General features: G+C 37.5%; 1 protein-coding gene across 4 annotated transcripts in view; it reads left to right on the top strand.

The window, feature by feature from the left end:
* Positions 1-17,889, top strand: part of EPHA3 (EPH receptor A3) — a 405,712-nt gene that overhangs the window by 263,201 nt on the left and 124,622 nt on the right. For all 4 annotated transcript variants that reach the window (XM_027979022.2, XM_060404088.1, XM_042230433.1 and 1 more), the window contains exons 4-5: positions 2,644-2,799; positions 3,483-3,818. In XM_027979022.2, coding sequence (XP_027834823.2) covers positions 2,644-2,799; positions 3,483-3,818 — 492 coding nt within the window. The remainder of the gene's footprint in view (positions 1-2,643; positions 2,800-3,482; positions 3,819-17,889) is intronic.

The raw sequence follows: 17,889 nt of genomic DNA on the forward strand, positions 1-17,889 counted from the left end.
TAAAGCAACTACCTGCAATGCAGGAGTCCTGGGTTTCATCCCTGGGGTGGGAATATCCCCTGGAGAAAGGAATGGCACTCCGGCCCAGTATTCTTGCCTGGACAATTCCATGGACAGAGGAACCTGGGCTTCTCTGGTGGCTCAGAGGGTAAAGCATCTGCCTGTGATGTGGAAGACCCAGGTTCGATCCCTGGGTTGGGACGATCCCCTGGAGAAGGAAATGGCAACCCACTCCAGTATTCTTGCCTGGAGAATCCCATGGGCAGAGGAGCCTGGTGGGCTATAGTCCATGGGGTCGCAAAGAGTTAGACATGACTGAACGACTACACTTACTTACTTACTTTCAATACTACCAGAAATTCTGTGTTGTGGTGCTGTAGCTAAGAAGTGATTAGATGACTGTCTTGTCTTTTCTTTAAGTATCATATACATAGCCATTTATAATATTAACAAAAAATGATTGAGTGTTTAGTGAATACCTTTATGCTAAATGTTGTAAAGCCATAAAAGACTCAAACAAAAACAAAGAGATAAATTTACAAGCAAACAAAATAACAAAGTACTTGGAACACTGCAACTTAATCTTTTAGAGACTCAGCAATGTCCTCTTGCAAATTCAAATGCACTTCAGTGATGAGCTAAATTGAAACCAGAAGTTAAATGCATAATTTGTTTAGACTTTAAATCATTTCCCCCTGAGGCAATATGAGGGGGAAGATATGAGGGGACCTTCCTAATCAGTGTTTAAGGACAATGTTCAAAGTTTATAATCCTAATCTAAGTTTGGTTAAGGCTTCTTCTGTGGCTCAGCTCGTAAAGAATCCGCCTGCAATGTGGGAGACCGGGGTTTGATCCTTGGGTTGGGAAGATCCCCTGGAGAAGGGAACGGCTACCCACTCCAGTGTTCTGGCCTGGAGAATTCCATGGACTGTATAGTCCATGGGGTCGCAAAGGGTTGGACACAACTGAGCAACTTTCACTTCACGCACTCAAGTTTGGTTAAGGCAATAGAAATTGAGTGGCTCTCAATATAGAACCAAAAGTTACTCAATTTAATGTAATATGATCCTAGAGCAGCCATTCTTAGTAGGAATTTGAAAACAGTAAGACTAGATTAATGATTACTGTCATTTTGTTGTTTGTTGTTTAATTGCTAAGTCATGTCTGACCTCATGGACTGTAGCCCACCAGGCTCCTCTGTCCGTGGGATTCTCCAAGCAAGAATACTGGAGTAGGTTGCCATTTCCTCTCCAAGGGATCTTCTCTACCCAAGGACTATTATTTTAAGTTAATCTAATTTTTTGCCTTGTCAATGTATTTTCCTCAGCAGTGCTATCTCCCAAGAAGTGTTCAATAGGAAGATACACTATTATACGGCGTTTAATATATCTTTCAATATGCATTTAGTGATTATAAAAGTTAAGATTTATTCATACAGGTTTTATTTAAATGTAAATAACCTCTTATTCACAATATGAAGTGATATTAACAATTTGGAATTCAATCATAAAGATAGTCTATAGGGTCTATTATCTAAATGCTTTAAGCCATCAAATCTCAGTGTAGCTTTGAAACTGAGTTTTAGAGACTTAAGAAATTACTGGCTTCCAAAGATAATCTAGAAGAAATTAAAGCTAAAGATACTGAATTTCTTCTTCAGAGGAATGTGAAGGGATTTTTGTTAAGATTTTCTCTATGATTTCAGTTCTCACTGTAATTATGAAAATGGACCAAAGGAAACAGTACATTTTAAATTTTATATCAGATTAAATCAAAAGACTATAATGGAGACATTTCTGCAAAAGTTGTAAATAAATGGTAAATTCTAAATGGACAGCTGAAATCAATGTCTGGTAACCAATTCATTGAGCTAAAAAAAGAAAAAGAAAGAAACACACATCATTCAGAGATACTACCAGGAAGAAAGATAACATGATTATTTAAAAAAGCTTTAATCTAGTAAATATTCACAGGTACATTAGTCTAAACATAAATTATACCTCCCTATGTATTTGAGATACAAATAAGGAAATATATTAAAATCTTTATCTTCGGCCATTACCTGAGAAGTTAAGGAATGACACTGTCAAGAGAGACCAAAAATGTCATTGCTCAGGAGATCTGTATATAAGAACCTTAAAATATAGACAAAGCCATGATTTCTTCCTTCAGTTTACAATTTGTGAGAATAAAATTGTTTACACATAAACTGCTTGGAAAACAAGTGGGAATGTAACACAGTGCTAACTGCAGAGGAGAGACTATGCACACAGCATCATGTTTAAAAAGGAAATGGCTGCATGATGACATGGCTTTGCTTTATTTTCTCCACAAATGGTCCAATGCCAAGTAAAGCTGTGAAAACATGAACTGGAAATTTCATCACACTCTAGTGCCAAAATAATCTAACTCTTGTGGGTCCCCCCCCGCCACTTTTAACATTTGGTGCAAATACAAACATATACATGGAGAAACTATATTGGGCCACATTATTTGCTTCTGTGATTTCTGGGAGGAAAAAAAAAAAAAGGATTTTATTCATGATAAATGCATACCCTAGCCTCCTGAAATCTGTGTGATGTATTTTCAAGGATGCACTTTCAAATTTATCACAGAATTTTAAAAGAGTCATTTTGTTTGTAGCTTGTCGACCGGGTTTCTACAAGGCTTCAGATGGTAATATGAAGTGTGCTAAGTGTCCACCTCACAGTTCTACTCACGAAGATGGTTCAGTGAACTGCAGGTGTGAAAATAATTACTTCCGAGCAGACAAAGACCCTCCATCCATGGCTTGTACCCGTGAGTAGCTTTGCTGCAGCCCATGCCTCCATGTTTGCTTTCTTTACTTTTTCCTTCTTGTTATTGTGGTTTTTTGTTTTTAGCATTTGGCCCATTTCCTTCTGTTATCCATGTGCAAATTAAAAGCTTTCTCTGCTTCACTCTCCATGCTTGGCTCACCACAAATGCAACATTTATCATACAGAATAAATTAGTTTTTAAATCACTTCCTACAACAGGACCCCTATAAAGAAAAAAAAAATTCTATATCTTGCTTTAGATCTTGCACTATTTTGACAGGGTAGGGGAAGTTATAGGCATGGGATTTGTGTTTTTACTTCTATTCCCTCTTGTTATGTGTTGGTCATAGGTCACAGGGAAAATGAACCAAGATTTATAAAACTAATACTAAGGTTTTCATAACTATTCACAAGGGCATTGAATTTAGTGGTAGATTCCTTCCTTGGACTTTGTGAATGCATCTTCAACTTGGAGTCCAAACTCCCCCATTCATAGACTGAGGAGGACAGTCCTCTGGAATCCATGTGTCTATAATCTCCTGGATCCTCTAAGGACGAATTAAAAGTATAAAATAAAAGACAAGAAGGTTATTTACCTGTTTCAGTTCCATTGTAAATTATCTATTTCCCTTGTAGTAGAAAACCAATGTGAGGCTCATTAATCTTTGTTGAACTACTTTGCAGGACCTCCGTCTGCACCGAGAAATGTGATATCTAATATAAACGAGACCTCGGTTATCCTGGACTGGAGTTGGCCCCTGGACACAGGAGGCCGGAAGGATGTTACCTTCAACATCATATGTAAAAAATGTGGGTGGAATGTAAAACAGTGTGAGCCGTGCAGTCCAAATGTCCGCTTCCTCCCTCGACAGTTTGGACTCACCAACACCACGGTGACAGTGACAGACCTCCTGGCACACACTAACTACACCTTTGAGATCGATGCCATTAACGGGGTGTCAGAGCTGAGCTCACCACCAAGACAGTTTGCTGCAGTCAGCATCACAACTAACCAGGCTGGTGAGTACATGCTTGGTGCTTCCTCTTTTGCCATCTCAGAGCCAAGTAACAGTTTCAACAGGAAAGAGTGGAAGAAAGGGCAGGTGAAAAAAGATGTGAAAAGGACATTTTCTTCTATCACTTTTGGACAGTTATGGTACATTAACTAGCTCCATTTCATTCTTTAGAGTGAAAATAAATCATATTTGTTAGATGATTTTAAACTAGTTTAATCCATTGCTTAACAATTTGAAAGCTTTTTAAATATTTGGGGCTCTGGAGATAGTTCTTGTGGGGCTCCTTGCAACATTTCCATATTTTCAAGAATTACACAGAACTTTGGCTCAAGCTTGGAAAAGCATGTACAGGATATTTAAAGCTATAAATATCTTTACCTTAGTTACAATTTTATCTGTGTATAGTTGATCAGTTATTTTATGCTCCCCAGAAGCTCTGAGTAGTATAGCTCAGACAGTTAAAACTCTCTGATTAATTAAAAAGAAGAAAATAAATCCATTTTATTTAATAGGCACAATTTGTATCCTAAAATTAAAAATATAGAATTTGAGGAGAAACTTGTAAAAAGAGATCTTGCTGGAAAACAGCTTTAATCATTGATATAAAAAATTTCCAGGTATACATTTTTTTGATGATTTCACCAACTATATTTTCCTCTGACAATCTTTTCCTAATCAAAAAGAAAAGCTATACTGCCCTATCATAAACCTTTCATGTAGAATGGAAAAATTAAGCACACAAATGTCTCACTTTTTCCTTACATTCACAACATTTCTCTTTTCTTTACAGTTAGTAAATCCTGTAAATTTACTCTTTAAATCTTTGATCACTCTTTAAATCTTCTTTTTGTGATTTATTTATTTATTTATTTTTTTAACAGTTTGGTGTCCAGAACTGTTGATGGGGTTTTAGTTGCGATTCTCTCAAACATATCGAAGTGTTGCAGTTTGCAGAGTATACAGAGACTTACCAGTGATATCCCTTTAAAATAAGGCAATCATTTTTCAAAGGTGATAACTAGGATGAATGAATAAAATGAAATCAACAAAGCTCATGCAAAATTAAGCTGATAGATATTTATTGTGCATAACTATTCCTATAAGACAGCATAATTAGAGATACATTTCAAGCAATTCAATTCAGAGATATTATTGTATAATTTTTATGCAAGCAAAGAAACATTGGAGCCAAAAAGGGAGAAAAGGAAGAAAAGGGTGGCACTCTGAGGATGCTTCAACCGGAACTACAGACCCTCATGTCTGCTCCCAGGGGCATGCTCCCCGAGCTGGAAGTTAGGATTGAAAGTAAACTCAGCTTCTTTTCTGCATTTGGTTTAAATTATGGAAGTCCCCCAGCTCTCAAGCAAAATTTGTTCTTTGCTTTGAAGATATGAATACTGAATGTCAGAAGGAAAGAGAAAGGAAAGATGACTGCATTTTATCAGCTAGAAGAGGTCTTAGAGCAGCCAAATAACTAGCCAGGGAACTCATCACTTTCTTTCACTTGTCTGACTCAGGGAATTTAGTTAAACTACCAAAGTACAAAAGTAGTATATCATCAGGATTAATATCCAGCAAGTATGCATGAGTATGACTTTTCTGGTTGATAAAATTGTGTACTTATATCCACACTGGTTAAAAGCAAGTACAGTTACTTCTGCAGGTGAGCATAGAAATGTACTGTGCTTGATAATTCCTCAAGTACCCTGAGAGGGCCCCTAAACCCAATATATCAGGTCCCCCATTTTCTTCTCCCATAGTCTAGCAATCAAGGGATACATCTTGGCATCAGAGGCATTTCTATATCAGTACCTCAGGTCCCCCTTCTTCCTCTCCCTTAATCCAGCAATCAAAATGATAAATCCTGGCATCAGAGGGGTCTCTAGATCCCTGTGCTGGAGCTCTTCCAACTTGAAGCCTCCATGTCCCTGCCATGCCAGTTGATATGTGTTTTGAATATAACCCCTGGCAGAGTCCATGCTTAAATGTGTCTCTTTCTGATTCTAAACCCCTCTTTTGTTCCCACATTTTTTCTAGTCTCCTATATTGATGAAATTCTTATAATACTACTTGTCTCATGGTGATAAATAAAGTTTATTTGTGGAAAAGACATGACTTTTTAATGAAGTACACTTAATCATTATTTAATCTTCCTTACTGAATCTGTAATCTCTCCCACTAGAAGGTAGATCTCAGATCAAGCAACATATGCTTTTGTTTTGCTTCAGTTAATGATATTTAAACTTTGTAACTAATAATATTTAAAGACTTGTAACTTAGGTTTATTTAACTGTCTTCCATGAAAGAAAAAAAAAAAAAGATGAGTAATGTTGTTGCTATGTATCACATGATTACAGCTTCTCATATTCATTGAATGCAGGAATTTTAAGAAATTATAATTATGTGGCAAATGGCTTTCCTGAATCTCACATTTTACTCTGATTTACTACCTTGTTTAAAATAGGAGCATCAATCTGCATTATAATTATCTGCCAAGTCAAACAGAAATGTATAAAAACAAGCAAGCTCTCCTTGCTTCCTATCTTATCATTGACCTCTGGCTTTCTGACAATGCATTTATCAAGAAACTAATAGTTCCAGATATATACAGTGAATGAATCTAGGTAAAGTGGCAACCAAGAGAAGACCAAGACTTTAAAAAATAAATGGGGTTGATACTTTGGCCCTCCCAGTTGCAAATCACTGGGTAAGACAAAGATTCAACAGGAATGATATCGGTTACTTTTCCTAACCCCACTCTCATTTTTCAGAAAAATCACAAATATGTCTACAACATGTACCATGAGGCATTTGATACATTTATTTCAGGGAGTCTGTGTCACTTTTGTGCCTGGGGAAGAAGAGGTCTTTGTTCCATCTTTAAATCCCTACGGTGAGATATATAAGCAAGATTAGAAGCAATGCCAGTTCTCCAAAGTGTTTCATTGTTTTGCTTTATTTTTGCTCTTGTGAAGGTTAATGGACTTGTAGCCTTGAGAAATGAGCTCCCTAACTCTAGAAAGATATGGCTATGACAGCTATGATGCCTGGTGTTTAAATTCCTCCTATCCTCTCTATCTCTGACATGGCTATAAAGGGGAAACATGAATGTGTCTTTTTTAATTTAGTTTGTGAGATTGAATTGGTTGATTTTTCTCTTGATTACATTGTAAACGCCATGTGATGACCACACGATAAGGCACCTTCTAAACTGTAGAGGATTATGTTGTAAATTCGAGTGTTAGTTCCCAGCTCTTAATACTTTCACAAAGTATGTCAGTGAGATAAAAAGCACGGTCTCTACATAAAGATTATATCCATGAATCCATCACTCAAACAGGTACAGAAAGAACTGCAGATTCAGAACGAAAACCTGTAAAGTTATACCTTGGGGTAAATTGCTACTTCTTGTTTATTTCTTTGAATGAGTAAGTTTACCTTTCAGTTCTGGAAAAGTCATTCCACTAGTGGAATATTTGTCTGTTTATTCTCAACTTGCATCATAGAATCTGCCCTTTCCCCACTATCCTATAGCACGTAACAATCTCAGACAAGAAGAAGGGACACTAAAGAGAATATACTGGCTTTCAAGTTTTGAGATCCACCTTACCCTTTTTTTAAAAACTGAGATCCAAGAAGCTTTTTCAATTTTTAATCAAATTATCAAACTTCTACTTAAGGCTCCCAAATCCAACTCCAGTTTCAACTTCATTCTCATGTTCTTTCTGTCATTCTATGATTCATACCATATAGCTACAAAAAGGAATGCTGTCTGAGACAGAGGGGGACTTTCCTAGGAAAATCTGCCATGACCTATGCCACCTACAATAAATTTAGTCTTTGCTTCTCAGTCACTTATCACAGAGTTTCTTAGGGTTATTCTGCAACAGATCTTCTTTATCATCTCCACTCTTCCCCAAATTTAACCTTATCCCTTACTCCCTCATTCTACACAGATGATTTTCCCTCTGAGACATTGTGATTTATAGCAAGAAATATATATTTGTTCTTGGTCCCAGTTTATGGCACAGAACTCCTAAAAGTCAGGGAATTTCCTAAGTGATAAGAGCAATAAAGGGTATTTTGTTATACATTAAAAACCCCTTTCAGTCATAGTTGAGTTTACCTTAATAAGGTGAAATTAGGAAGTTCACTTTGGAAAGCCCCTAAGGATGGTGGCTATTTGCCAGGGGAACTGACCATGTGATTAGAGAGTTGGAACTTCTAGCCACTCCACTCCTCAACTTTGCCTCTGAGGAGGGTGGAGAGTCTTGTTGTTGTTCAGTTGCTAGGTCATGTCCAAGTCTTTGGACTGTCACACCCCATGAACTGTAACATGCTGGCTCCTCTGTCCTCCACCATCTCCCAGAGTTTGTTCAAATTCATATCCATTGAGTCAGTGATGCTACCTGACCATCTCATCCTCTGCCTCCCTCTTCTCCTTTTGCCTTCAGTCTTTCCCAGGAGTGAGATCTTTTCTAATAAGTTGGCTCTTCGCATCAGGTGGCCAAAGTATTGGAGCTTCAGCTGCAGCATCAGTCCTTCCAATGAATACTCAGTGTTGATTTCCTTTAGGATTGACTGGTTTTCTCTCTGTTGCAGTCCAAGGGAGGGCCAGAAATAGAGTTTAGTCATCACTGGTCAATGAGGAACTCAATCATGCCTATGTAATGAAGCCTTCTTAAAAACTCAAAGGACATGATACAGAGAGTTTCTGGGTAGATGTGTTATTAGGTAATGTGTCTGGAGAAAAATTTGAAATTCTCTGCCCAGTACCTTGCCCTGTTCATCTCTTCATCTGGTGTTTCCCAAGTTATTCTTTTATATAATAAAGTATAAACTAGTAGGTAAAATGTTTTCCTAATTTCTGTGAGCTGCTCTAGTAAATTAATTGAACATTAATAGCAGGTTGTGGAAACCTCTGATTTATACCTGGTGGGCTAAAGGCACAATAAAACCTAGACTTGAGATTAGTATCTGGAAGGGGGTTTGGGGAGGTCTTGAGGGACTAGAGCCCTTAACCCGTGAAATTTGATGCAAACTCCAGGTATTTAGTGTCAGAATTGAATTAAATCGTAGGACACCAAACTGGTGTTGCAAGATTGCTTGGTGTGGAGAAAATCCCCACACATTCAGTAGCCACAAGTGAAGTATTGTGTGCAAGAGACACACAGGAGTGTGTTTTTCACCTTACACTGCCTAACTTACTAAGACCATAAAGTTTAAGAGGGAAAAGAAAATGCTATCTTACTGGCTTTTCTAAATCTTATCCCTCCTGTTGCTACGCACTAACTCCCATTGACTTCTGATTCTAAAGAGTATCCTCTCAAGCAAATCACTTCCCCTGCTAACATCGTAGACAAACATTCTTCTGGCTGTTTGTCTTTGCCTTTTATGTTGCACAAGTCTTTTTCATCTTAGAGGAAGATACCAATAATTCCATAAGCATCTGCAACAACAATAAACACACACTCAAACACACACCTACACACACGGGTGCGCATTCCAAATTGTTTTCCTCTTCGTGATTTTATCCTATTTTCTCCTATTTTTCAAACTAAGTTTAGATATTTTCTTCTGTTTTGTTCTCTCATTCAGAGTCCAGTCTGGTTTCTGTCCTCACTCTACAAAAGTGCCTTCCTGAGAATCAGTTATAATTTCCTATTTACATCTTTCTGTTAAAGTGAATGCAATTGTTAGGAAAAGTGTGGATTTCATAAAGGCCTGGACTTTGTCTTGGGATTTCCTGGTGGCTCAGCTGGTAAAGAATGTGCTTGCCAGTGCAGGATACGCAAAAGACGTGAGTTCAAGCCCTGGGTCAGGAAGATTCCCTGGAGAAGGAAATGGCAACCCACTCCAGTATTCTTGCCTGAGAAATTCCATGAACAGAGGAGCCTGGCTGGCTACGGTCCATGTGGTCGCAAAGTGTTGGACACGACTGAGCGCACATGCCTTGGGCCTTTCCTCATATTCACATTCGTGATTCTCAGACTTCAGACAGGGCCTTCGATCGCCTTGTGTTCACTCAAATGTTTATTGATGAATGAGTGATTGATTACCGGAAATGTCCACCATCCAACAATGAAAACATTGAATCTCAAACCACTCTCTCGCCTTAATTTTTTTTTTGCTCTGTTAATGGGACTGCCATTTTCCTCAGTTTACCAGTTTCTAACACTTTTTCAAGTGTCATCTTTGGTTCATCTTCTACATTTAACATTTAAGAAGCACTCACATGCTACTGATTTTTTCTTTGAATTGTTTTGGATATTCATACTTTTCTCCACACTTAGTGTAAGATTTTAAGGTTCTTTGTCATAATGTTTATAAATAAACAATACCATGAAATATAATAGTCCTCCTTTAATTATTTTGAGATTCCAAAATAAAAGGGAATTTGACTTAACTGTGTTAATTAAAATCAGAATATCGTGTTGCTCAGCAACCTCTCTCCACTGAGCAATTTATAAACAGGGTTAATGGATCAACAAGTATATTTCAATGCAGAAGATACTATATAATGAAATGAGTTAACAAGTGGTGATTAAAGGATTTTAGGAAAATTTTGGAGAAAACAATTTAGATATACTTTGAAAAATAGAAGTAAATCAAATAAAGGACATGTATATATATATATATTGGCGGAGAAGGCAATGGCACCCCACTCCAGTACTCCTGCCTGGAAAATCCCATGGATGGAGGAGCCTGGAAGACTGCAGTCCATGGGGTCGCTAAGAGTCAACACAACTGAGCGACTTCACTTTCACTTTTCACTTTCATGCACTGGAGAAGGAAATGGCAACCTACTCCAGTGTTCTTGCCTGGAGAATCCCAGGGACGGGGGAGCCTGGTGGGCTGCCGTCTATGGGGTCGCACAGAGTTGGACATGACTAAAATGACATAGCAGCATATATATATTGGAATTGAGTTTCCTGGGTAGTAGGAAGTCTAGACTGAGACGAGGAGATAGATCTTGTTAAAGGATAAAAGGATATCAGGTTGAATATGCAATGAAGGCCCAGCAACTGGTATGTAGGTAGTGAGATAGTGAATGGAAACATATTATGAGTGAAGAGTAACCTCATTCAATCTGTTTTAAGAAGCTTAATTTTAAAAAGAACAGGGAAAAATTGTCTTCCATGAAACTGGTCTCTGGTGCCAAAAAGGTTGGGAATCAGTACCTTAAGCCAGATTTCCTAAAAATTAATATTTTACTACATTTGCTCTATCATACTCTCCCCCCATCACCTTCCGTGTAAACAGATACTTATTTCTAATCCACTTGAGGGTAGATTGCAGATATCATGCCCCTTTACTCCTAAATACTTCACTGTGAACTTCCTAGAGTAATAACCTCAATAAATTTGTCAAAAATCAGAACATTCATATCCATCCATATCATGATCTTATCTGCAGATATTAATCAATTTTTGTTGGTTCTTCCATGATGTTGCTTTGGCAAAAATAAACTGATGTTTTGTTTACCTTCAGTTTCTATCTATAACATAGTTCTTATCTACAGTAATGAATAAATTAGCCATTTTCTGTAAATTAAGCCAGATACAAAAAATAAGATGGGAAAAGGAATCAATACTTATGGGTAGGACTTTTTCAGGTGCTTGATGTCTCTCTAGGAGTTTCATTGTTGCCACCCCAGTGAAAATTGACTGGTAAACAATATTATTAAAAAACAGAAGGGTTGACTTAATTTTATTTAAATTTCCTGTTAAAGGACCATTACTTTATGTAAAGAAGGGTAGCATCTAAGAAACTTCCTGATGAAAGGAAAAAATTCTTAGCCTTGGCTCAAAACAGAATAGCCTCTATCATCCACTTAATGTGCTTAGTCACTCAGTTCAGTTCAATCACTCAGTCATGTCTGAATCTTTTGCAACCCCATGGACTGCAGCACCCCAGGCCTTCCTGAACATCACCAACTCCTGGAGCTTACTCAAACTCATGTCCATCAAGTCGGTGATACCATCCAACTATCTTATCCTCTGTCATCCGCTTCACCTCCTGCCTTCAATTGTTCCCAGAATCAGGGTCTTTTCCAGTGGGTCAGTTCTTCACATCAGGTGGCCAAAGCATTGGAGTTTCAAGCTTCAACATCAGTCCTTCCAATGAACATTCAGGTTTGATTGCCTTTGGAATGGACTGGTTTGATCTCCTTGCAGTCCAAGGGACTATCAAGAGTCTTCAACACCACACTTCAAAAGCATTAATTCTTCGGCGCTCAGCTTTCTTTATAGTCCCAACTCTCACATCCATATATGACTACTAGAGAAACTGTAGCTTTGACTGGATGGATATTTTCTGGCAAAATAATGTCTCTGCTTTTTAACATGCTGTCTAGGTTGGTCATAACTTTTCTTCCAAGAGCAAGTGTCTTTTAATTTCATGGCTGCAGTCACCATCTGCAGTGATTCTGGAGCCCCAAAATATAAAGCCTGTCACTGTTTCCACTGTTTCCCCATCTATTTGCCATGAAGTGATGGGACCAGATGACATGATCTTAGTTTTCTGAAGGTTGAGTTTTCGGCCAACTTTTTCGCTCTCCTCTTTTACTTTCATCGAAAGGCTCTTTCGTTCTTCTTTGCTTTCGGCCAGAAGGGTGGTGTCATCTGCATGTCTGAGGTCACTCTGTCGGTCCGACTCTTTGTGATGCCAGGGCCTGTAGCTTGTCAGACTCCTTTGTCCATGGGGATTTTCCAGACAAGAATACTAGAGTAGAATTCCGTTTCCTTCTCCAGGGGATCTTGCCAAACTAGGGATCAAACCTAGGTCTCCTGCATTGCAGGCCGATTCTTTACTATCTGAGACACCAGGGAAGCCCACTTAATTTAATGATCAAAGGCAAATGTCTTTTTTTTTTTTTCCAGTTAAAAATGACTATCCATCATATAAAGGGATTGAGCTGGAAATCCACTCATAAATTTTCTGTTTTATTTACTTTTTGTGATTCTAGGACTATAGTTTAGAACTTTTGTTACTGGTACAATTTAAATCAGCCAATACATTTTTTGACCTTTAAGCACACATATCAGCTTACTTCCTTTAAAGGTCTTTAAAGCTTACTAGCTTATATGTTTGTTACCTGCTATTTCACAGAACAAGGTAACAGCACCTAGGAATAAGAGAAATAGTTTAATATATCTTAAATAAATAATGCACATTTCAGAAATGAGCACTTTGGCTACATTTAGAAGCTAGTCAAATTTTTATTTGTTGATAAAGCAGATATTTTAAAATCTTCTTTATTCTGGAGTTTACTTCCACTGTCCACGTTGTTGTTCTATTGGGATTTAGAAGAAGCATTTATAGATATGACAGAGGAATATCTGGTGTCAAAGACAGCTTAGCAGGCTTTAGAAGTGCTGAAGAAGCAAACATTTCAAAATAAAAGTGGAAAAAGCTTACAGCTTGGATCTGCTATTAAAGTATGGCCTCTATAGAATATAGCCTCTATAGAAATGTATTTGGCCATGCAGTTATGTACCCTGGAAGGAGATATCAGACCATCTACATGCCTTCTGTCTGAGCATGAAGGAAGGTGTTATATAGCATCAGTATAGTAAATTAGAAAGTCAAAATATACTGAAAATCAGCTACTAAGTAGAGGAAATAAGATTCCAGTAATGAACTCTGATGAATCCTCCTCTTGTTGCTTCATGTGTGTGATTAATAAACCCTAAGAATTGAAGCCTTACCTTTTATTTCTCACAACAAACAAGTGAGGTCTGAATCGAGCCCAGAGATAACAAGTGAATATATGCATTGTAATTTCCATTGTGCATTTTGCTTGTGTGGTAACTTAGCTTCTCTTTCTGATTTGAAATCAAGGCAGAGACCTGTGCATCTGGGAATATCATTCTGCCATGATGTGTCCTAGTGTGCCTGAAGCCTTCCACATCATTTAACACATTAATGATGCCTTTCAGCCATCACACCCTGGTATGGAGGCATATTACGTATCTGCAGCATGAACAATAAGCTGAACAAAAGCAGAGCCATGTATTGTCCTGACAGTTATTCAGAACCTTTATGTGAGCTTAAAGTCACAACTGTAGGGAAAATGAGCAAATGGAGACAGTCTGGGGGCTTCTAGGATCTATTGAAATCTCATCCCATTTTCATTTCTGATCGTTAATACAATTACAGTGAATAAAGCAGACTTGTGTCTAGAGAATTATGGTTACTCTTTTCCTGCTGACTTCTAAAAAGTGCTCATAAGAACAGAAATAACCAGCCAGAGAAGAAAACATGGTATTAACTAAAGTATTTAACGTTAACAAAGTATATGGTATGAGAACTATACACAACATCTTGAAATAACCTATAATAGAAAAGGAATGTGAAAAAGAATCCATACACACAGAGACATATATATATATATATATATATATATATATGTATATACCTCCCTGTTCGTCACCTACTCCCAGAGTTTGCTCAAATTCATGTCCTTTGAGTCAGTGATGCCATCCAGCCATCTCATCCTCTTTTGTCCCCTTCTCCTCCTGCCCCCAATCCCTCCCAGCATCAGAGTCTTTTCCAGTGAGTCAACTCTTCGCATGAGGTGGCCAAAGTCCTGGAGTTTCAGCTTTAGCATCAGTCCTTCCAAAGAACATCAGGGCTGATCTTCTTTAGAATGGACTGGTTGGATCTCCTTGCAGTCCAAAGGACTCTCAAGAGTCTTCTCCAACATCACAGTTTAAAAGCATCAATTCTTCGGCTCTCAGCTTTCTTTATAGTCCAACTCTCATACCCATACATGACTACTGGAAAAACCATAGTTTGACTAGATGGATTTTGTTGGAAAGGTAACATCTCTGCTTTTTAGTATGCTGTCTAGGTTGGTCATAGCTTTTCTTCCAAGGAGCAAGCATCTTTTAATTTCATTGCTTCAGTCACCATCTGCAGTGATTTTGGAACCCCCAAAATAAAGTCTGCCACTATTTCCACTGTTTCCCCTTCTATTTGCCATGAAGTGATGGGAACAAATGCCATGATCTTAGTTTTCTGAATGTTGAGTTTTAAGCCAGCTTTTTCACTCTCCTCTTTCATTTTCATCAAGAGGTTCTTTAATTCCTCTTCACTTTCTGCCATAAGGGTGGTGTCATCTGCATATCTGAGGTTATGGTTATTTCTTCTGGCAATCTTGATTCCAGCTTGTGCTTCATCCAGCCCAGTGTTTCTCATGATGTACTCTGCATAAAAATTAAATAAGCAAGGTGACAATATACCGCCTTGATATATTCCTGTCCTGATTTGGAACCAGTCTGTTGTTCCATGTTCGGTTCTAACTGTTGCTTCTTGACCTGCATACAGATTTCTCAGGAGGCAGATCAGGTGGTCTGCTCTTTAAGAATTTTCCACATATATTTGTGATCTACACAATTAAAAGCTTTTGCATAGTCAATAAACCAGAAATAGATGTTTTTCTGGAACTCTCTTGGTTTTTCAATGATCCAGAGGATGTTGACAATTTGATCTCTGGTTTCTCTGCCTTTTCTAAAACCTGCTTGAACATCAGGAAGTTCACGGTTCACGTACTGTTGAAGCTGGCTTGGAGAATTTTGAGCATTAATTTGCTAGCATGTGAGATGTGTGCAATTGTGTGGTAGTTTGAACATTCTTTTGCATTTCCTTTCTTTGGGATTGGAATGAAAACTTACCTTTTTCAGTCTTGGGGCCGCTGCTGAGTTTTCCAAATTTGCTGGCATATGGAGCGCAGTACTTTCACAGCATCATCTTTCAGGATTTGAAACAGCTCAACTGGAATTCCATCACCTCCACTAGCTTTGTTCATAGTGATGCTTTCTAAGGCCCACTTGACTTCACATTCCAGGACGTCTGGCTCTAAGTGAGTGATCACACCATTGTGATTATCTTTGTCTCGAAGATCTTTTTTGTATAGTTCTTCTGTGTATTCTTGCCACCTCTTCTTAATATCTTCTGTTTCTGTTAGGTCCATACCATTTCTGTCCTTTATCAAGTCCATCTTTGCATGAAATGTTCCCTTGGTGTTCTAATTTTCTTGAAGAGATCTCTAGTGTTTCCCATTCTATTGTTTTCCTCTTTTTCTTTGCACTGATCACTGAGGAAGGCTTTCTTATCTCTTCTTGCTATTCTTTGGAACTCTGCATTCAAATGGTATATCTTCCCTTTTCTCCTTTGCCTTTAGCTTCTCTTCTTTTTTCAGCTATTTGTAAGGCCTTCTCAGACAACCATTTTGCCTTTTTGCAGTATGTGTGTGTGTGTGTGTATGTATGTACACATGAACCATTACCAGTCAACTATACTTTAGTTAAAAAATAAAAATTGAGGGCTTACCTGATGGCTCAGTGGTAAAGAATCTGCCTACTGATGCAGGAGATGCAAGTTCAGTCTCTGGGTTGGGAGGATCCCCTGAAGAAGGAAATAGCAACCCATTCCAGTATGCTTGCCTGGAGAATCCCTTTGACAGAGGAGCCTGGTGGGTTATAGTCCATGAGGTTGCAAAAGTTTGGATATGACTTAGCAAGTAAACACACACACACCCACATAAATAAATAAATTGATTCAAATTATTTTAAAAAATTGCAAAAGAGGAAATAACCATTTAATGCTAACTTTGTATTCACTGAATCTTTCTCAGAGCTAAAAAAAAAAAAAATTGTATTCGATAGAAATTTTCTATTGTTGTTGTTCCCCCAAAATTAGAATTTCTAGTATCAAAACACATTGAAGATAATAATTTATCTTTAAATATATTCTACCCCTCTAGAGTTAAGCTAAATATAGAAGATCCTTTGGGAATAATTGCAATATGTGCAAATAATTGAGAAATTGAATAAATGCAAATACTTAGAAGAAAAAGATGCTCTGATGTTCAAAGCAAAAATCCTACCACCACTAGTCAAACTCTTTCTTTATAAACTCTTAATTATATTTCAGTATCTTCAAAAATGATCTTCCTGTTAATGACTATAATGTAGCCCAGCATTCTCACTTTATAATCCTATCCATACAGCACCATTGTCCAAATTGGAAAAAAATCACCCCTTCCTCAGGGGACTATATCACCATCTGCTATAAAATTGCCATGAGAAGTATTCAATTAAAAGAATTATTATGTATGGCATCCCCATGTACTGGGGCCCTGAAACTCTATAATATTCACACTAAACCAAACAATGCTGAGGCCAAAAAATGGGAAACTCATATTTTCTACCTCATTTCACCAGTAATAATTGCTGATCTAAATCCTCTTGATATGATTAACACTGCACTATAGTCTATTACAGAATTATCTAATTTAATCCTGATAACAATTTTATGACTATAAGAGGTTAAATGTCTTGCCCACAATTTTACGTCTCCAAAGTTCCTTCTCTTAAGTGTTAGGATTTTTTTTCCCTATGGCTTTGCATAATTAAGACTGAAAAAATAAATCTGTAAAGATGGTTACCATATTATTACAATTCATGACTACCTGGAACATAGATAGTTTGATTGTTTTTCTTTGAAATCAAAATTTTGTGTAATTTGAACAATCTTGATAAGAAATTAAATCTGAATTCTTATTGAAAAGCTATTTATCCAAATCTTTCTTGCCAAAACCAAACAATAAAAACTCTTCTAAAGTAGCTTTGAAAGATTACATTTACTACCAGTCAATGTTAATTTAAAATCATTTATCTTGACAGTTTGTTATCAAGAAGTAACCTCAAACTAGTTTTCATTTTCATTCCAGTAGGAAAAAAATAATTATAACAAACCTTCGGAGAGAAAATCTGTGTCTTGTCACAGTTTTGTCCACGAAATCGCTTTAAAGTGGAGCTCTGTGTCAGGGCAGGAGGAGTTCTAGAGCGTCTGTCAATAGAGGTGAATGCCCCTCTCTGCTCCCGCTCTTGTTTGGGCCACTGAGTAGGTCACTTCTATCAGTGCTATTGTTTTATCTCTTTCCTGAAACTCAACAGGTGGACTGGATAACTTCTAAGTTCCTTTCCAGTTGTATAATCTAGGGAACTAAATTGATGCAAAATATATCATGTTTTCATGGGGAAAATGTCTAGTACTTGCTTACAATT

Source organism: Ovis aries, chromosome 1, assembly GCF_016772045.2.
Source record: "Ovis aries strain OAR_USU_Benz2616 breed Rambouillet chromosome 1, ARS-UI_Ramb_v3.0, whole genome shotgun sequence".
Classification (NCBI taxonomy): Eukaryota; Metazoa; Chordata; class Mammalia; order Artiodactyla; family Bovidae; genus Ovis; species Ovis aries.